Consider the following 22,355-nt stretch of genomic DNA (forward strand, 5'->3'; position numbering starts at 1 on the left):
AACTTTAAGTAGTAGAAGTATAATTTTACATTTTTTTTTTTTTTTTTTTTTGAGACGGAGTCTCACTCCTGTCCACCGAAGCGGAGTGCTGTGGCGGATCATGCAGCTCAGCTGCAAAGCTCCGCCTCCCGGTTCACGCATTCTCAGCCCTGGCTCAGCCTCCGGGTAGCTGGGACTAAACAGGGCGCCGCCACCAGAGCCTCGCCGCGGCTAGTTTTTTTGTAGTTTTTAAGTAGATGACGGGTTCAAGCCGTGTTTACCGCCCAGGATGTGCTCGATCCTCACTGTCCTGCGTGATCTGCGCCGCGTCTTGCCCCCCAAAGTGCTGGGATTAACAGGCTTGAGCCACCGCGCCCGGCTATAACTTTAATTTTATAAAACAGTTTTAAATGATACATATAGGCTTTTCTTTCAAGTGATAAATATCCAAAATATTTACTTCTTGGACCTCAGAATTTGAATGTAGATATGCAGATGACTGGTTTCTAGACTAAATTTTATAGTGTTCCTCTGAATTAGACAGTACGGTTTGTGTTCCTGTTTTCTGTGGTGAGAGATGGAGGCAGGATTCTAGTCTCAAGTGTTCTAGTTACAAGTCCTGTACTTTTTTGTGGTAGGATCACTTAAGTTTTTGGATTTTTTTTCTTTCTTTTAGACATAAGGACTCACTCTGTTGCCCAGCCTGGAGTGCAGTGGTATGAACATAACTTACTGCAGCCTCGAACTCCCTGGGCTCAAGTGATTCTCCTGCCTCAGTCTCCCAAGTAGCTGAGACTACAGGCGCACACTACCGTGCCTGGCTCTTTTCCAATTTCTGAATGACAAGTTAAACTTCAGTTATTTTTTTCACCCCCCCCCCCGAATCCTAATAAAGGTAGTATGTCAATTGCCTTTTATGGCAAAAGTAACCACTGATTGGTAAATCACATCAAGACTTGAAAAACTATAAATATCTGAGAAGCAGCTTACATCTGTGGCATTGTTCCAAGAGACACTGGCTTCTCTGGGGCATGAGGCTTTTCATCCGTGCTAGCTCTTGCAACCTCCTGATGTGAGTCACCACGCTTGAGCTGCCTGCTGGGGACCCCAAGAGAATGGCTCCTGCACAGCTGTGAGGACTTCTGGGTGCATACTCCTCTGGAAAACAAGGCATGATGCAGCCTTGCTGGCAAGTGGAGTCTCCTGCCTTACACCCTGCACAGTCAATCCAATGCCAGGCGGTCTGTGGGGACCTTGAGAGTCTGCATGTTTGTTAGACCTGAGAAGCCCCTCCACCCCCTTGGCAGGCATTTCAGAATAAAAATAAAGACGTAATGCTAAAAGACTTATCATAAAAACGAACAGCTTCTCTATGCCACTGTTCCCGTCTTTGTCCCTAAATGTCTGCTCTGATATTTACTTCCATGTTTCTAAATAATATATTTATGTTGCTCTTTCCTGATTACCAGTTACTGACATCTGTTGACTTGCCATATGGAAGATGAGAGTTGTTCCTTTTATACTGCTTCTAGTTTCTCGCTCCCATCCTCTCAATGCTGTTACATCCAACGTCTAAGTTCAGTCAATAGCCTGTGTCACAGCACATGGCAATGTGACAGTTGCTCACTGCATAACCAAGTGGATACTCTGATTATACTTCCTCTTCTATAGATTTTTTTTTCTCCTGGACCTAGTTTTTTTATGTTGCTTTGTTTTCTGTGTATATATTTTTGATTTTCTCCCTGCATTCTGTGTCAGGTCTGTCAAGATGCCTTTTATATTTCAAATATTCAAAAGTATCAGAACTGAGCCCAGGGAGGAGGTACAAACTTGTAGTCGCAGCTATTTGGGAGGCCTAGGCTGGATGATTGTTTGAGCCTAGGAGTCTGAGGTTAGAACTGGGCAACATAGCAAGGCCCCATGTCAAAAAAGAGAAAAACTAAAGGGGAATGAAAGAACTTTTAGAATAATATCAGACCAATTACTAGTTTCTTTTTTTCTCATGGAGATGTACTTACTAGACCTCTCCATCCTCCTGCTGTTATCTGAACTGGTTTCTGTTTGCTTCCCTAAACTGCCCTTTCTCCCATATTCTAGGACTTTCCTTGGGTTCTGACTGATTTCTTATTGTGTTTTCTGGATTTTGCTGGAGCACATCCAAAAAGAGCTTTATAAAAAAGTGTTCATGCGAAGGAAGTAAAGATCTTCTTTGCATGTCTCAAAGTTTCTTTCATCTTTCATGCTTGGTCTTTTTAAGCATGTAGTTCTACACTGAATTTTTTTTCAGTATAGAAGATACGACTTTTAGTATAATTTAGTATCACTATTCAGAAGGCATTTTTATCATAATCATTTGTTAATAATATTCCTAGTTTTAGTCTCCTAGCAATCATCCACATGCTATCATTTGTCAGTCCTTCGATTAAACTCTGCAGTTTTGAGATAACTCCTCGTGATTCTCTTGCATTTTGTACAGATGCCTCGTCTAAGAGGAGGAAGTATTAAAAAAAAAAAAAAAAACAGAACAGGTGCCTTCAATGTGGACAGTCTTTTCAAGGATGTTTGTAGAGCTGTCTAGGCATAGGATGTCCTCTGACAGCAGCAAGCAAGAATACTCCCTGTCTGTATAAAAGATTTGGGTTCCCTGAGCCTAGAGTTCTTCTTTGTGTGTCAGTGTCCCTGGATCCTCTTCACATCACCTTGTGAGAATCTTAGCGGAGGAACCACTACATAAAAGGGTCATACTCTGGCTAACGGTGTGGCTGTGAGTTGTGAATAGTTCTTTGTCTGTGACCCAGGAATCTTCTGCCTTCTGCCAGCATTGATGAAGCTGTTGCTTTCAGGTAGGTTAAAAATCCTAGACACTTCCTACTTTTTTTACGTCTACTTTGTCTCTGAAAATGTCTTCAACCACCACTCCATAGAGTTTTCTTCTTGTTGCCATGTACTTGATTGTATATAGCATTTAGTTATCTTTTTCTTGGTTTCTTTACTTGTCCTGAAGACATTTTACAATGAAAATATTTTGTATATAGCAAAGCACAGTAAATACCAGGTGTCAGCAAGTTTCTAAATTATAAATAATATGTTTTTTATTTGATTGAGTGGGTAATATGTTTCATATTAAATTGTTTTGCAAGGTACAGTGTATGAATAGATGAATACATGTATATACCCTTAAAATGTTTTATATTTGTACATAATTGCCCCAAAAGATTTATCAAGGTGTGTTTTCTATATTATATATGTATTATCTATTTCTATCTTCAATAATGTTTATAAATTACCATTTGTTGGGTAATTACTATGTGTCAGGCACCATGTAATGCTTGTGGTATGGAAGATTTTCTTACTAATTCTCTCAGTATTCCTAAGAGGAAGAGGTTTTTTTTTTTTTTTTTTTTTTGAGACATAGTCTCACTCTGTCACCCAGACTGGAGTGCAGTGGCTTGATCTTGGCTCACTGCAAGCTCCATCTCCCGGGTTCACACCATTCTCCTGCCTCAGCCTCCTGAGTAGCTGGGACTACAGGCGCCCGCCACCATGCCCGGCTAATTTTTTTATATTTTTCGGAGAGACGGGGTTTCACCGTGTTAGCCGGGATGGTCTCGATCTCCTGACCTCGTGATCCGCCTGCCTCGGCCTCCCAAAGTGCTGGGATTACAGGTGTGAGCCACCGCGCCCGGCCTGAGGAAGAGTTTTTAAACTGTGTGTGTGTGTGTGTGTGTGTGTGTGTGTCAGAGAGAGAGAGACGGGGGTCTAACTCTGTCTCCCAGGCTGGAGTGCAGTGGCATGGTCATAGCTCACTGCAGCCTTGAACTCCTGGGCTCAAGCTTTCTTCTTGCTTCAGCCTTCCCAGTAGTTGGGACTACAGGTACACACTATCTCACCTGGTTTTTTGTAGAGACTGAGTCTTGCTATGTTGCCCAGGCTGATCTTGAACTCCTGGTGTTGATACATTGTCTGTCTCAGCCTTCTAAAGTGCTGGGGTTACAGGTGTGAGTCACTAAACCCAGTCAAGGAAAATGTTTATATTGTTCATATTTTACAGAAGAAGGGATAGAAACATGAAAAGGTACATAACTTGCATAAGGTTATAAAATTGGCAAATGATAGAATTGCTGTTCACGCCCAGGTCTGTTTAACGCTTGAACCCAAGCTCTTAATGTCTGTACTCTGCTATGAAATGGAGAGTAGGGAAAGGAAAAAGAAAAAAAAAAATGGCTGGATTGTATCATCTGAAAGTTCTTTGGCACTGTTTAGTTTAAATTAATACTATATAGTTCTATTTTTTTCTTACTTTAAAAAAAATAGAGATGGGGTCTCACCATGGTGCCCACGCTGGTCTTGAAATCCTGGGTTCAAGTGGTCCTCCCAGCTCGACCTCTGAAAGTACTGGGATTACAGGCGTGAGCCACTTCATCTGGCCAGTACTGCATAGTTCTTAAATACTGATTTGACATACATAATAACAGCTTTGTTTACTGTAGTTATAATGGAATTCAGTGTATAGTTCTTGCTAAAAGTAACTACATTCAGTCACAGCTTAAAAAAAAAAAAGTACCAGACAATAGAATAAAACCATATAGGAGCTGATAATTTACACGTCCTAATGTTGGGAAAATCTAAGTTGAGGTTCCACAGCAACTGCAGCTCAGCCTCAGGGCAGTGAATGTTGCCGTCCAAACTGGACACCGTGCGTAGCTTCATGAAATAATATTCTCCATGCTCTTGGGTGCCTGATAATGGCCACTGTGGGAACAATATGTGAATTATCAGTGACTGTTTTATCATTGTAGTTTCGGGCATTTCATTTATGTGGCTGTTTCATAGTGCAACATAGGTGTTGCAAGTGGTGATACATCTTGGTGGCATTTCAGTAGTCCTTAAATTATTAATGAATTGTGAAAAAAAGATCTGTAATGTGTAAGATTATTTTTATGTGCTACATCTGGTTTATAAACAAATGACATTTGCTCTCCTTCCTGCCCCCACTCCCGTTGGAAAAGCATAATTTTGGGAGTTGGTGTTTACATTCCACGTGCAGTTCTCAGGCAGGTTCAAGATGCTGGTTAACCTTTGAAATGTATTATGTGCTGGTGCTTAAAGGAGATAGATGACTGAGAAGTACATATTAGAGCCTCTCAAGACACAGCATCATCAATCAAATAGCCTGGCTTCATGCAGAGCTCCACCATCCAGAAAGCACAGAGCACAGCTATGACTCATAGAAAAGCTTGGTGCCCTTAGTTTCTACTTCTCATAGATTTGAAAGGGAAATGTCAACTGGGCCTTACCGCCTGCTTTGCCTTCTCTTAGTATCTCTTCAATGACTTAATATATTGTTGGACATTGTATCTTGAACGTGTAACTCTTGCTTATCATTTTGTTGATTGTTGTTCCTGTTGATGGCATACACATTTCTACTGAGTCTCTCAAATAGCATGATTGAAAATATAAAATTTTTCTCCGGTGTTGGACTTCCTGTCCTAATATAGATGACTTAATAAGTTCCCAATATGTGCACCTATGGATTATGTTGAAAAAGTTCACAATAAAATCACCATTGTTAAATTTATGTAATAGAAAAGATAAACCTAACAAATTATATGTATACACAAATTATGCATATAAACTTCTAAGAAATGGATTAAATACATTTTACTTAGTTGCATTTGGGGAACATATTACCACAGAGATTCCTAGGCATGATTTTACTTTAATTAGCAAAACATTTACAGAGCTTCTACTAGGTGCCAGAGAGTATGTCTCCATCATTGTGTTTGGAGAATCTGAGGATCTCTTAACTGTTCTAATCTGGCTAGTAAGTCCATTGATCTCAGTTAGGTATCTTTATCATTATTCAAATGATTTTGAAAAGCCAACTTTTAACTATTAATAATAGTGAACTCTTTAATGAAAAGACAGTGGCCGATATTATAAATGAAGGTATATTCTTGGGTGGCTTTTCATTTATTTTTGTGACCTACCACATTTGTTTCACAGGCACCTTTTTGAGTACAGATTATCTCGTCTGAACACCTATCTAATCATTGGTTTGTAAGCTAAGAAGAGTATAACTTCAATAAACTGACATATATAAACACCAGCAAACTTATTGGATTTCTGCAACACATTGGAACAATTTGTACAAAATACTGCCTTTGTCAAAGGAAGCATAGGAGGATGAGGGCTGAGTACTTTGTTCCTTTTGCTTGTCCTTTTGTTTGGTCCTTCATGCACAGAAGTAAACAAAAGTGGTCCATTATGGTTAAGACCTTAATGCCTTTACAGACACCTCTAAATAATCACTCGATTGGCTTAGGATAATTTTATGTGAAATTGTATGGGATGAAGGCTGTAAAGTCTGGAACTATACCACTGCATGCTCCTTTTGACGAGCTGTGTTAGTAGGAATCAAGAACTGAGAAATATGACTTTGAAGCTTTTGTTAATGGTTATGGTTTGTAATTGTTTTAACTGTTTTGAGTAGGACGCTGTTTTCAAACATGCATTTCCAATGTCATGTGTATTTGTTTATCAATATATCGTAACAATGGAGTAATATATAATAACTTCCTAAAATATACATGAAAAGCAGGGAAAATGACCAGATAATAAAATTAGCATGAAGATAAGTTTTTTTCTTTGTATGTTTGTTTTCTTTCCTTATCCCAATAGTATATCTTATTCACTTTCTGGGATACACTATCTCATGAGACTCTTGTTTTCAATTTTAGCTCTTTACAACACACACTCATCCTGTCATTAAAGGTCATCCTTCTTCGAGGAAACAGTTACCATGATCATACTGCCTATTAGATTCCCGTTTTATCCAGTTTCCTTTAACATTACAGCAAGAAACCTAACACAGATTGTACTGTTCTTTGTGTTGGCTGCCTCTAGGATGAGGATGGGACAGAAGAGGATAACAGTCGTGTTGAACCTGTTGGACATGCTGACACGGGTTTGGAGAATATACCCAACTTTTCTCTGGAGTAAGTTACTGATGGTTTCAACTAAATTTACAATATACATGTAGCGTCATTAATTGCAGCAAGTATTCTGAAAGCATATGGCATGAGGAATGTTTGTCTTAGTTAAAAACATGCCGTGCATTGATTTGTTTTCATAAAGAACATCTTTTATCTCTTGAGTTAATTATGTAATGTAAGCAGTATAGCATGGAAGTTCATGTCTACCTGTCCTGAGTTTCATGCCCTGCCAAATACTATTGAATTATAAAATAGTATTTGATTGAAGATGTTTGTCATGTTAACAACACTGTAAACACCATAACTCTTTTCAGATTGCTTTGTGTGTCAATATTTTGATCATGTGTGTGTTCTTCACTTTGCTAAATAAAAAAAATTTGTGGACATACTTGAAAAACTAGTTAGATCATGTTAGCATTAATTATTATAGTGTATGTGTATATATATGTATTTATTGTAGTTTGAAGAAATAGAATCTCTCTAGATATTTAGTGAAAAATTGGAGGTCCTAGATTAGGGACCCTGAAAACAATTTTAACTATAAAAGGGCAAAGAAAAATGTCCTATTTATTCCACAGTGTTCTGATTATTTTACGTATTGACATGTGTAAATGGTAGGCATTCTCAGGACTTCTTTCCTTGGTAGCTTAGAGCAGGGAGGACAGTCATATTAGATTTTTTTCTTTGACTTTGGGTAAAAGTTGGGGATATAGACATTGACATTTATGTACTTAATTCTGTCTTCTCTTCGTCTTCCAAGAGAAGTGAGATTAAGCAGGCAGTAGGATCAGATGCTGTTTGAATGTATGGCAGTCAGCAAGCTGAGTATTTACATTTAGTAAAGTACTTGCCATGCCATAGTTCTCTTTAGAATGTGGGATAAAATCAGTTTATTGAAGTTATACTATTCTTAGCTTACAAACCAATGATTAGATAGGTGTTCAAATGGGATAATCAGTATCCAAAATAGAATTTTATGAAATTTGGTAAAAAAATAAAAGTAATAAAAAATCCATTTAACCATTTGGCAGTATGGAAGAATTTTTATGTTGTCTTAATTAGTGCATGTGATTAAATCTGTGCACATGTTTTTAATTTTGATTTGTTTGATATTCCTGTCTTTATGTAGGACATTCATAGTATATAGGATAACCTCAGGTTTTTATATTAGAAACATAATTGAAAAATTGGCATTTTCCGTCACATAAAATCTATATTGTGATCTTTGTGAAATTCATTGGTAATAATGGATTGTTTTCCAGCTGGCTTGAAATAGATATTTAATTGAAGTACTATTTCCAAATATTGGTTGTTAGGTAAATACTGCTTAGACCTCTGATGTAATATGTATATATGAAAAAATCTACAAAGAAAGCAGAATCTCGTTTAAATAGTTTAGGAAATTACATTGTCTCTACCAATTTTCATTAAACTCAGGCTTTATTGTATTAATAGTAAAGATTCATAGAAGAGACTTGACAAATCCATACATTATGTAAGGTTATATTCCTTCCACAGAATAGCTTTGTAATAGAAGTAACTTCATGTTATGTCATGTAATATAAATAGTTTCATAACTGTAGTCCCAGCTACTCAGAATACTGAGGTGAGAAGGTTACTTGAGCCCAAGAGTTCTAGGCCAGCCTGAGCAACATAGCAAGACTCCCTTTCTAAAAAGAAAATTGATTAAGAACAATTTTATGAAAATTATTTGATTTGTAGTAGATACCTTTTGGCTTTGAGAAAGGTTTTGTAAGCTGCACTTGCAGCTGTCTTATAGCAGTTTAGGAAATAGTGACTTTGACTTGTCATGAAGTAGTGAGTAGTAAGGACAATGGTGATCTCCCTTGGACTGTCACTTACAGTAGTGAAAACTTTGATCTCATTGGATTATTGGAAGGATTAATGATGTGACATATAAAAGAGCACTTTGTAAATTAGAAAGTGTTCTGTAGCTGCAACATCTTTATTTACTTAATCTTTAGAGTCCTTGACATAGGTGTTGGGATGGAAGAATTTCAGTGTAAGTCTAAAGATTTGACTTGAAACACATAAACTTGTATTACACAGAAGAATAGGGTCGATCCAAGAGAAATGTTCTGTGTCATTTTTAATGTAGTTACCTCTGATGATTGCTCTCCCTCCATGCCATCAGACTAGTGTTCAGGTATGTAGTGTTTAATGTTGCCTTCATCACCATGCTTATATTCCAGAATATGTATATATATGCCTGTGCGCTTGGTGGGATTTTTGTTCTGTTCTCTTTCGTTGTTTATTGTGTGTCTGTGTTGTTGCAGTTTTTCGTTTTGTTTTGTTTTGGTTTTGGTTTGTTTACAGTACACGTTCATGCTCCCTCATTCATCATTGTCTCACAGTGATATGGTAAAGCTCGTAGAAGTCCCCAACGATGGAGGGCCTCTGGGAATCCATGTAGTGCCTTTCAGTGCTCGAGGCGGCAGGTAACGTATCTTGGAGGTTTTTAATTGAATCATAATGTAGAGTGTTTTATCTTCATTTATGCTCAGATAGAGAGCGGTGTTGACTTAGCATATGCTTGATAGGAAACATTCTCATTTGGAAGCAACTGCTCCTTCTTTCCTAGGTCATAATCACAGAAAGCACTTAGCCTGATGAAGAGAGGTTTTGCAGGAACATGAAGAAACGGCATTTGAATTATCCTAATAAATTTATTGTTCATCACACTCAAGCAAACATTTTACTTTGCTGTAAATTGATGATGGACTCTTTCAAGTCAGAACTGCAGATGGATTTGCAATGTTAAGGAGAGCATAAAAGCAGTTTTTTTGGGAAAGCTTAATGCAATAAAAATTATCTGGATGACTTAAATTTGATTTAAGCTTTAAATTTGTGTTTATTTAGTTCTTCAATTTTATCAGTTTTTTAATTGTTAAAAACCTTTAATATGAAATTTTAAAACTTAGGCAAGCCATAGATTTCTGAGCATTCAGAGTCTAAAATGTTGTACTGTTTGTTAATCTCAACTTCATTACTTTACAGAACATGCATCCTTAAAACTTCAAATGTTATATCAGTTTCCTTGATTCTGTTCCTTTTTGTGTGTGATAGAACTGTTGTGATATTTTTGGTTTTAATGTATTCAGATAGTATGAGTTGATTTTCCAACAAAGGCTTGGCAGACTTCTGTCATAGACAAGTGAGGTGCACCGCATCCTTCCCCATGAGTCTGAACTTGTGCGTGTTTAACTTGTTTAATTTAATTGCATCTTCTCTTACTTACTCTCTGATGATTACCTGGGAAAATATATTTGTGAACTGTTTTGGCTTTTTAATTTTTAACTTATTTCTCGTATTGTTATCACCTTTTTTTTCTTTTATTTTAACTTTCTTTACATGATAAGAAAAAGTGAGGAAGGTGGAGGGTAGACCTATAGCAGTGACTGAGACCGTAGAACTTAGTTTAAACATTTGTCAAGTAATTACAGGCATCTAGGGTGTTGTAATAGATGTGTGGGATTAAACCATGCATTTTATTTTTTAAAATGAGCATTTGAGCAATGGTGGTACCTTCTTGTTACATGTAAGTAACTGTGGTGAGTTCAGATTTCATCTCTCATGGTTCATCCAATATTCTAAAACTGAAACTTGACTTAGAACTCTGCTGGAATATGAATGAGGCTTGAATGGTAGTGTTACATAACAAGGTATAAAATTCACCTTGAATTTTCGAGTGGTGTTATATTCACAGTTGTAGCTGCTTTTACTTTTTAAATTCTCTTTAAAATTCTTTTTTTTTTTTTAACTTTGGAGAAGCATTAACATTTCTTCACATAACTTATAGTTAAACAATATTATTTTCAACATGGACTTGCCTTTATTTCGTGTAAGAAATCGAGTTCTAAATTACCTCAAAAGTTAAATTTTGTTTTCGCGTCTTTCCTGAGTAGGAAAAAAAAGATAAGGTAAAATGCATGGATTATAGCTTCCCAATATGCATATGCTTTAAAATGCCTGTGAAGCATAACTCATCACAAATGAGATTTAATTGTGTTTGTACCCGCTTTGAGCCAGCATTGCAATTACATGTTATTATATTTTCTGTCATGTATTTCGTGTTTTCTACCTCACTGTGAAAGGATATCAGGGTAAAGTGAACAGATGAAAAGCCTAAAGCAAAAGGAGAGGAAGATGGAAAACTAAACTTACTATCTAGATTAAGTCAAAGGAAGGCATTTCACAAAATCCACCACAGTTTCTTGTTACCATGGCATTTAATTTTGATACACCAAACAGATTCAAGGAAACAAGTATGTCTTTGCGGAACTAGAAGCTCTTTTATAGCTGAGTCATTTCTAAGCCCTGTTAGTTTGGCACTTAATGAAGAAAGTCGTGCACAGAGATTTTCAAAGAGACAGAGAGATTTAAGAAAAACAGATTGGTTATAATCTCTTTTTAGGCATCACCAATTTTCATATGGAAACAGAACAGAAATAGTTTGTGATTCTCCAACACCTGTGTTACAATGGTTAAGCTTCCTTGTGGAATTGATAGTCATGGTTCCTCACAGTTGGATTAACAATGGGAGAGAAAAAGTAGGTGGTCTGCTCAGATTGACAGATACAAATCTACGAGAGCCCATACCCACCTTCCTCATTCTCAGAAATGCTCAGAAATGGATTCCTGTTATTTCATAAGAAACCTTTCCAAGCATTTCTCTTGTGACAATCCCTGTGTTAGGTGCTAGGAAACGAAGATGAATGGAATATATTCTTCCTCCAGAGATTTGCAGCCTAGATGGAGTCATAGCCAATAAATCACACAATTATAATTATGTGATAAATGTTGATATAGTTCTATAATAGGTGCTCTGTGAACTGATAGGGGAAGAATGGTCTGAATTAGGTAACTGAAAGTGGCTTGTTGTGGAAGATGATTTTAAATGTGATGATAGCTTGTAAAGGTAGCTGTGTCAACTCCATGGTGGCTTGTGGAAGAGTAAATTAAGCAATGTAGTATAGCAGAAAGGAAGAAATTAAGTGGAATTAAGAAATTTCAGATATATCTAGTAGAAATACAATAATATATATTCATGATATGTAAGTAGAAATTTCCAAGATAACTTCCCTTATACAAAATTCCAGTCATTCTTGGGCCTTCTCAATTTTGGAGGATAACTAATTGAATAACGCTTACTGAATACTTACTTTTATAAAAGTGACAAATACATGTCAGTATTGCTTTCTCATTTAGATTTTCAAAGTCAAAGAGTCTAAGGAATAATGCAGAATCCCAATTGTATATTTTGAAGAGAAGGAACACAACCCAAACCACCTCAAATATCGAATGTCATTAAGGAAAATAGTAATGTAAGCTTGTGAAGTTAATGTTAGTGAGATTTTTACAGCCATTTAGATCTTATTATGTCCTGATGTATGATGAAATTTTTGTTGTTGTTGGATTTTTTTGTCTGTTTTTTGTTTTTTTGAGGTGGAGTCTCACGGTGTTGCACAGGTTGGAGATCCTGTCTCACTGCAACCTCCGCTTCCTGGGTTCAAGCAATTCTCTTGCATCAGCCTTCCTAGAAGCTGGGACTAGAGCTGTGTGCTACCATGCCTGGCTAGTTTTTGAATTTTTAGCAGAGACCGAATTTTCACCACATTGGCCAGGTTGGTCTGGAACACTTGATCTCAAGTGATCTGTCCGCCTCAGCCTCCCAAAGTGCTGGGATTACAGGCGTGATCCACCATGCCTGGCTTAAGTTTTTTAAAATAAGAATCTTGCACTGCCTACTTTCAAAACTATTTTCTAGACTAGGTTGAATGTTGTTTTTCAGTCAGGGGCATTAATGACAATTAGCTCATCCTCCAACCCCTGCCTTAGTTGACTACCTGCTGATATTTAGAAATGGAGATAAATAGATAGAGAGACAATATTATCTTCCCCATGATGATGTTTCTCTTGAGTTATTTTCTTGTTTGTTATTCAAAAATAAAATTAACTGATCCTCGTCTAGAACTATTCATTCACAGTTTCATTACTTCAGTGATTCCTTTTTTTAAATTATTTTCTTAGTAGACAAACATTTACCTGAAATGTTTCATTACCTTGGAATCAATTTTTATTTCACCCATATCATTTCATTTCCTCTTGATTTAAATGGGAAACATCGACTGGGCGCGGTGGCTCATGCCTGTAATCCCAACACTTTGGGAGGTCTAGGTGGGTGGAGCACTTCACGTCAGGAGTTCAAGAACAACCTGGTCAACATGATGAAGCCCTGTCTCTACGAAAAATACAAAAGTTAGCCGGGCATTGTGGTAGGTGCCTGTAATCCCAGCTACATGGAGGCTGAGGCACGAGAATCGCTGGAACCCAGGAGATTGAGGTTGCAGTGAGCTGAGGTAATGCCACTGCACTCCAGCCTAGGTGACAAAGTGAGACACTGTCTCAAAAACAAATAGGAAACATAATCTCTTTATTTAAACCACAAATGCCACTATTTTCAGGAAGGTTATGCCAAATAATTGTGATTACCTTTGGCAGAAGAACCTTGCCTTTTTTTTTTTTTTTTTTAAATATTTCTAGAACCTGGTTGTAGGTATTGGTCTACAGGACCATAGGTATTGCTTAGTAAAGCGTAATCAGTACAGGAGCAAATGAACCCTTGACTATCCATATTAGATATGATGTTACTATATTAACAAAGAAACGGTAATGATACTTCCTGGCCTGGATGGTGGTTAAGTATTTCTGACACTTTCTCACGAAATATAAATTTGATTATGATATAATGTTAAGTATATAAAAAGCAACATATAAAATTGTATGCTAAAATAGGGACTGGACCTATGAAATGATAAGATTTTGTGTTTGAGGCTGGACATGATGGCTCATGCATGTAATCCCAGTACTTTTGGAGGCTGAAGTGGAAGGATCACTTGAAGCCAGGAGTTCAAGTCCAGTCTTGGCAACATGGCAAAACTTTGTCTTCACAAAGAATACAAAAGTTAGCTGAGTGTGGTGGCACACACCAATGGTCCCAGCCAATTGGGAGACTTAGGTGTAGGTGGGAGAGTCACTTGAATCTGGGAGTTTGAGGCTGCAGTGAGCCATGATCATGCCTCTGTACTCCATATTGCATGGCAAAGTGAGAGCCTGTCTTAAACAAACAAAAATAAAATAAGGCCAGGCATGGTGGCTCATGCCTGTAATCCCAGACCTTTGGGAGGCCAAAGTGGGCAGATCACCTGAGGTCAGGATTGCAAGACCAGCCGGCCAACGTGGTAAAACCACCCTATGTGTACTAAAAAACAAACACTAGCCAAATGTGGTGATGGGTGCCTGTAGTCCCACCTACTCTAGAGGCTGAGGGATAGGCCAGGTGTGGTGGTTCACAACTGTAATCCCAGCACTTTGGGAGGCTGAGGTGGGTGGATCACGAAGTCAAGAGATCGAGTCCATCCTGGTCAACATGGTGAAGCCCCGTCTCTACTAAAAATACAAAAATTAGCTGGGCGTGGTGATGCGTGCCTATAATCCCAGCCACTCAGAAGGCTGAGGCAGGAGAATCGCTTGAAACCAGGAGGCGGAGGTTACAGTGAGCTGAGATCGCACCACTGCATTCTTGCCTTGCCTGGGTGACAGAGTGAGACTCTGTCTCAAAAAAAAAAAAAAAAAAAAAATAATTACTACTGTTCTTACTTGGGCTTCATAGTCTAACTTAAAGTAGATACTCTAAATCTTTTCCCCTACGGAAAATAATTATGGCTAAAACATTTTAAATTAATTAATTAATTAAGTAGAAACTGGGTCTTGCTTTGTTGCCTAGGCTGGTCTGAAACCCCTGGCCTCAAGTGATCCTGCTACCCTGGCTTCCTACAGTACTGGGATTACAGGTGTGAGCCACTGCACCCGGCCTAAAGTTTTCTTCTCTGCCTCTTTTTTTCCTTTTGAGACAGGGTTTCACTCTGTTGCTGGAGAGTAGTGACTCACTGCAGCCTCAACCTGCCGGGCTTAGGTGAGTTTTCCACCTCAGCCTCCCAGGCAGTTAGGACTACAGGCAAGTGCCTCCATGCCCAGCTAATTTTTTATATTTTTTTGTAGACATGGGGTTTCCCAGTCTGGTCTCAAACTCTTCGGCTCAAGTGATCTGCCAGCTTTGTCCTTCCAACGTGCATGGATTATGGGCATGAGCCACCTTGCCTGGCCCAGATCTTTTCTATAATGGACATTTCTCAGTTATTTACATCAACCTTTATTCTTAAGTTTGTGGCACTTAAATTTGTTTCACATTACTTTTCCTTGTGAAAATAGTAATTGTATGTTGGTGTTTATATAAACTTTTATTTATTTATTTATTTTAGATCTAGTATCTATTAGCATTTTTGGTGCCTTTGATATCTCAGATCAAAGATTGGCAAACTTTCTGTAAAGGGTCAGATAATCAGTATTTTAGCATCATGGCCCTGAAAATCTGCCGTTGTAGCATGAAAGCAACCATTGACAAGATATAAGCAAAGCTTCATTTACAAAAACAGATTGCTGGCTGAATGGACTCATAGGCTGCAGTTGTCAGCCCTTGCCCTAGGGAACCAAACAAATAAAAATGGCTGCCATGATGGTTTTACATTCTAGTATTTTTCATGTCTAAAACTCCTTCACCTCTGTTTTCTCTTCATACCTTTGGGCGACAAGAGTGTACAGGATTTTCATTTCCACTTACTGTTTGATAAGAAATCCTCTTTTATTGTAACTACATATTAATTCCCAGGAGTGCAGGCCCTTGATTCTCAGAAAGAAGGGACGTTGAAAAAACCATACAAACCCATTTACCATACTCTCATTGGTAGTATTACTCACAGAACAATCCTTCTTAACATCTACTTATCAATCGTAAGACTTAAGGAAAAATCTGAAGTTTCACAGTTAGCAAATCAGGCCCTGTGAAGATGGTGGTGAGGGAAATGAAGGAGCTCTGGGTGTGGGACTGGCTTTCCGCTACTGACTCATGTTGGCAGGTATCTTATTTATTAATTTATTCTAAACTTTTTACCGATTTGCCATCATTTGATTTGTCTGATTAACTTTGATTTTTATCCCAAATAACTTTTTTCATCTGTTTATCTTCAATGTAATATTCAGAATATCAGGTGAAGTGTCAATATTCTTTGTAAAAGCTTTTCAATTTCTGTGTTGAGTTTATTTTTATGACTTTTCCCCTCTTTATTTGCTTAGTTACATTATTGTCCGTAAATTCCATCATCTAAGCTGAAAAATGAAATCACATCTCTAAGAGAATATTTATTTTTAAAATGTATTTATTCTTTTTTTAACTTTCTTTCTTTATATTTTTTGAGACAGGGTCTCACTCTGTCACCCAGGCTGGAGTACAGTGGCAGGATCTTCAGGCTCAAGTGATCCTCCCACCTCAGCCTCCCTAGTAGCTGGGACCACAGGCACACACCACTACGCCTGGCTAATTTTCTGTATTTTTGGTAAAGGCAGGGTTTCTCCATATTTCCTAGGCTGATATGGAACTCCTGAACTCAAGTGATCCACCCACCTCGGCCTCCCAAAGTGCTGGGATTACAGGTGTGAGCCATCACACCTGGCCACTAAGAGAATATTTTTAATATTTTGCGTTTTTGAGTTGAAATAAAAGTGACCCTCTTGGAAAATATGTATTTCATAAGTAGTATTATTTGCATTCTATTTAAACCTGAATATAGATTAATTAGAAGGTGATTAAAATCATCTATATGCAGATTGTATTTTGTAATTAATCTATATCCAGGAAATCACTGAAATATAAAAGTTTGTTTTTTACATCCTGCATTCATGTCTTGAGTAATTTCTCCCTCAAATATAAACTGATATTGCTCTGTTTACAAGACTAGTAGGCAAACATCTTTGGGTGGTCTTGAGGTATATCGTACTCATCCATTTAATTCAGCAGAATCTGAGCTTCACTGTCCCCTCAACTAAGATTTACAGGATTATAATTACATTGTTTGTTATACCCTTTTGTTCATCTAAGATATACTTTATCATTTTTTGCTCTATTATGTATTGAAAACACAAAACTCCAGATTTGGAGTTGGGAATTTTGTATTACCTCTCTGTGTCCTTCAGTGACTGACGACCTTATGTTATCCTCGTTTTATTGGCAGGGGGATTGTCAGGACTGGATGAGGATGCCTCGCTCAGGATTTTTTACTTAGTGTGGCCTTGGGCAAGTTAGCTTCACTTAGCCCTACTCCTTACCTATGAAGGATAGGAATCATGACTTTTGTATGGTTTAAATAAGAAAATATATGTAAGTCATTTAGCAAGGTCCTTGGCAGTGGCAGCTAATAAGAATGATCAAATCATTAGAAGAGATTTTAAACTCAATTTATCTTTTGTTATGTGCCTTGAAATTCCCTCCAGTGGTGTTTGGTATTCTGGTTGTCTAGGTAGGTAGTGATTAGTCTACCCAATCAGAGAAAGTGATCATTTTCCTCTTATATCATGAATCTGGGAGAAAATTTACTATTATAAAATTGAGAATCCCAATACACATTTGTTTAGTTAATTGGGTACATATGCTAATGAAGAATTACAGTCAATTTGAACTTCACGGGACTAGCTGAGAATAAATATGCTCTTGAACTTTGAGTACTCAATTTTAATTTAATTACTTTTGAAAAAAACGCAATTTAACTTTGTTTGCTGAATCAATAGTCTTTTGTTTGAAAGTTTTTAATTGTGCATTCTCAGCTGCAGACTCGTTTGTTATAATGAAGAACTATAACATATGCATTGGTTTTAGAAAAGTTGCAGTTTACACTTACATGAATCATGTTCTTTAAACATAGCAATATGACATCTGTGATTTCTGCTCTAATCTAAAGGAATTCTCCGTGTTTATTTACCTTTTTGGTCTGATTTATCTCATTCGTTGAAGTTTTTCTAAAAAAAATTAAGATTTAAAGTTTTAACTTGGCATTCCTTTAAACTTTCTCCTTTTAACTTTCATGCTTTCAGTGGTAGTACTTTCTGGGCTCATGTAGGGGGTTACTGGCCCCCCATGGGCTGTATTCAGGGAGCTGAGCTGTTCTTGTTGATGAGACCCTACTCTGCCCATTTATATTCTGCCTTCCCTACCGTTGTGATGTTTATACTGTGTCAGCCTTTATTAAGATGAATTATAAGCATTTCCATACAGCTGGGTGGCAGTTGTGGTAGTTTACATTATCAACGCAAAACTCAGACTTACTCAGCCAATTTGGATGTCAATAAAACATTTGTTACTTATTTTCAGTTTTATCATTGGTTGTAATTTATAGTTAGAATTGAAAATGTTAACATGTGTGACTGCGTTTGTTTTAATTAAGTGTATAATTAGGCTAATGAACCTTGTAAAAATGTAGTGCTGCAATCCTTAATATAATCTAAGTAGTTAAATTTCTAATTGTGCTCCAAAATCATGTACAAAGATGCAGCATTTCAATGGCTCGCTTTGTGCTACTGTACCCTTGCTTGTCTTTTTTTTAAAGAAACATTGTTCAAAAACGAAGTCTTGAAGGAAATATGTGTGTAACATACTTTTGTATTAGGAAAATTATTCAGAAGTGAGATTTATATGCAGCGGATGTAGTGTTTTCTTCTTTTCAAATTTTGAAGAAAATATAGGAAACTAGAAGAGGAATAGATTTGGGGATGTTTCAGATCCATCAGGAAAAGTCCATTTGCTTTAAAAGCATAGAGCTAAGTAGAGTTTACCTTAGGTTCATAAGGAAGGTAGAGGAGGTTCTGTTTCACATAACCCTAAACCCTGTAGTCATTTCTTCTTAAATCTGCGCTACCCCACTAATAAATGCCCAAGTCTTTTCTCTTACATCTTTTCTCCTAGCATAACCAATCTGGGATTGTTCTGCTCCCAGAACAATTCCCCAAACAGAGCTTACTCCAATTCCTCCTTTCCTGACACCTACCTTTTTTATTTTTGGCAAAGTGGTTTCTTAGGGTGGAACATGTTTGCCCCAATAAGGAATTCTGGCATTAGCTGCCAAGAAGGAACACTGTTCTCTCTGCCAGCACACTGACATGCCAAAATGTTTAGAACTTCATTTGCTTTGATTCCTTTCTCTGATAAAACTGTTGAAACAGCCATACCATAGGCAGTTGGTTCTTTATTACTTTAGAACAAATTCTGATTTCTAGTTGAGTTTACAAAATATATCCCTAAAATTTGTTTTTAATTATATTGTTTGGTATAGCTTTAAGTTGAAAATAGGGACTATGGAAATATATCTGCTTGCGAGCACACATTTTTCAGGAAAGTGTCTCTTCTTACTACTTCTGATTTCCTTCAGAGGTTCTTTTCATTTTCAGTCTAGCTGTTATCAGTCCAATTTTCTTGTGATTTTTTTTTTCTTTTGATAGTTCATTCCCATTCCTTTGTAATCATTTTCACCTAGTGGAGTAAATGAGATAATTTTGCAGATTGTACCACTTCCCTTTTAAATTAATCCATTCTTTTTGAGAGAATGATTCTAATAGTGTGGTTAAGTACTTAGAAATCAGCAGGCTACTAACGTCACCTTAATTCAGTCTGTTCCCTTGATTCCCCGATCTCTTGCTGTGTCTGTCAGGGTGAAGTTCTTTCTCTTCTGTAATCTTCTTCCTCCCTCTAACTCCCAGGTCTCTAGTACTGAGTAAAAGGAATCTGAGATTTTCATGACTTATAACAATGTTGGTTGCTAAAGCCTCAGTCAATAAATTTCCATTATATTTTCTCTAACTGTGCGGTGTATTTATGATTTGTAGAATTTGTACTGTATGTTAGGATTACTGATGCATTTGGCCATTGATGAGGACTTATTTAGAAAGACAACCATTCAAGAAATGAAACATGGTATGCTTTTTTACTTTGGATTATTAGTCTAGATGATTACCAGAAAAAAACACATAGGTTTAAAACAGAAAAATTATGAGACGAATATAAATCTGGTCATCTACTTATCTGAAAAAAATTATTGATGTTACTTGTAGAATTAAAGAGCAGATTTCAACTGGGCACAGTGGCGCAAGCCTGTAATCCCAATACTTTTGGGAGGTCAAGTCCAGGAGTTCGAGACCAGCCTGGTTTACATAGTAAGAACCCAATTCTACAAAACAAACAAACAAACAAACAAACTAGCCAGGGATCATGGCATACACCTCTAATCCCAGCTACTCAGGAGGCTGAGGCAGGCGGACTGCTTAAGCCCAGGGGTTTGAGCTTGCAGGGAGCTGTGATTGAGCCCAGTATACCTCCAGCCTGGGTGACAGACCAAGATCCTGTCTCAAAAAAATTAAAGTGAAAATATTTATAAGTTACACTATCTTAAGTTGTCATAAATACTGAAAGGATGTATCCAAGATACCTTTATAAATTTAAATAATGATCAGTGCTAATTAACTGCTAATTTCCATTAAAGACAGTTTATGTATTTTTTTTCTAAAATTTTCTATGGACTATTTTAGATTACACAAAATATTTCAGAATACATAAAACCTACTAATTATTAGTCACATATTACAGTAATATGTAGTCATATTGAGAAATCACTTAGGATTTCACCAATTAAAAACTCATTAACTGGAGTGAGTCTTGGTAGGACATACATTTATTGCAAGGACTGAAAGCATACACATTCCAAGAATGTGTTTGGTTTATAGTGGTGGCTTTTAACTACAGCTGTGGCACCTCACATGTGGTTCTGTTATGATTACCGGTGGGTGACTGAGACATCGTTTCCTTCAAGATGTTCTTTGAAAGTGAAGTGCTCAGATTATCTTCTGCATGTTCTAGGTGGTATCAATAACTGTGATTTAATTTGTACTAATCTTCCTCATTCATCGGAATCATAGATATATCTTATTAATTCCTTTTTTTTTTTTGAGGCGGAATTTCACTCTTGTTGCCCAGGCTGGAGTGCAGTGGCGCGATCTCGGCTCACTGCAACCTCCACCTCCCGGGTTCAAGCGATTCTCCTACCTCAGCCTCCCAAGTAGCTGGGATTACAGGTGCCCACCATCACGCCAAGCTAATTTTGTGTTTTTAGTAGAGACAGGGTTTCTCCATATTCGTCAGGCTGTTTCAAACTCCCGACCTCAGATGATCTGCCCGCCTCGGCTTCTCAAAGTGCTGGGATTACAGGCGTGAACCACTGCGCCCAGCCAATAATGCCTTTGATTCCTGTGATAGAACACTTTGTTCAGTTGCAGATAGAAACAAACAATAGGGAATCCTAGGGAGATAAATTATGGACATGATCACATTTAAACAATAACTTATATTTTGGTTTGGCATGTTATGGAATCTCTTTCTCCCAAATTTGAACTGAGAGTTAAGTTGCTCCTGAAGGTAAATCAGTGTACTTTATTCTTACCTTTGAGGTGAGATACTTTTATGTCTTTATATAGCTGCAACTATATAAAGTAAGTAACTAAATATTACCTACATAATATTGTTTTTGCTAGTCACTAATATTTTTAGACTCTTACACTAGTAGGTGCTGATTCTCAACTGCTAAAATTACAGTTCTTGCAAGCCGATAGGCTTGACTCTAGTATAATGCCACCTCATATTTATTAATAAAAATTAGAATGAAATTATGACCTTATAAATATTCGTAAAAATGTTAAACTGCAAAATAACAAGTGAAATAGGACTTTTGCCTGTGTTTCATTTATTTCCGTTGCGTCATATCTTTAGTAGAAATGATACTTTCATGAAGAAATTGTCTGAATCTAAATTCTGTTCACTTATATTTTGTTTTGCAAAAAGCTTGTTAGAAATAGACTTGTTTGCCTCAGCTAAACTCAGTCATGCCTTCGTTCAGTTGTCATTTATCAAGACCTTACTACTAGTTCAGTGCTTGAACTGCTGAATCTTACGTTCTCTGCTAGGAGCTTTCAATGCACTAATAGAGATAAGGTATGTATATAACAGAAGAATATGATAAATGCCCATGGAACAGATACAACAATTACTGGAAAAGTATAGAAGCAGCAGCTATCTATTTTGGTATGTTTCTACTGGAAAACATACACAGATGACTGCAAGTTGTAATTCTCTTGGAAATCATATAGATGTTATTTGAAAATTAGGATGTCTTCAATTTTAATTTATGCAGGATTCTCAATTTTAGTGCCTGTCTAGCCATTTTTGTCTCTTTATTAGGATTATGAAGGAAAATACAAATATTGGAAGTACAAAAAATAAGTTGATATAAAAATTTTAATATCATGATACAAAATTTATGCCAGCCACCAAGTAACTAACAGCAGTCAGGCCAGGTGCGGTGCCTCATGCCTGTAATCTCAGCACTTTGGGAGGCTGAGGCAGGTGGATTACCTGAGGTCAGGAGTTTG

At 37.1% G+C, this 22,355-nt stretch overlaps 1 protein-coding gene across 24 annotated transcripts in view; it reads left to right on the forward strand.

The window, feature by feature from the left end:
- Positions 1-22,355, forward strand: part of PARD3 (par-3 family cell polarity regulator) — a 724,849-nt gene that overhangs the window by 423,241 nt on the left and 279,253 nt on the right. For all 24 annotated transcript variants that reach the window (XM_017871440.1, XM_017871462.1, XM_017871451.1 and 21 more), the window contains 2 exons: positions 6,886-6,977; positions 9,350-9,433. In XM_017871440.1, the coding sequence (XP_017726929.1) occupies positions 6,886-6,977; positions 9,350-9,433 (176 nt within the window). The remainder of the gene's footprint in view (positions 1-6,885; positions 6,978-9,349; positions 9,434-22,355) is intronic.

The sequence above is a fragment of the Rhinopithecus bieti genome, unplaced genomic scaffold, assembly GCF_001698545.2.
Source record: "Rhinopithecus bieti isolate Rb0 unplaced genomic scaffold, ASM169854v2 scaffold_763, whole genome shotgun sequence".
In the NCBI taxonomy this organism is placed as follows: domain Eukaryota; kingdom Metazoa; phylum Chordata; class Mammalia; order Primates; family Cercopithecidae; genus Rhinopithecus; species Rhinopithecus bieti.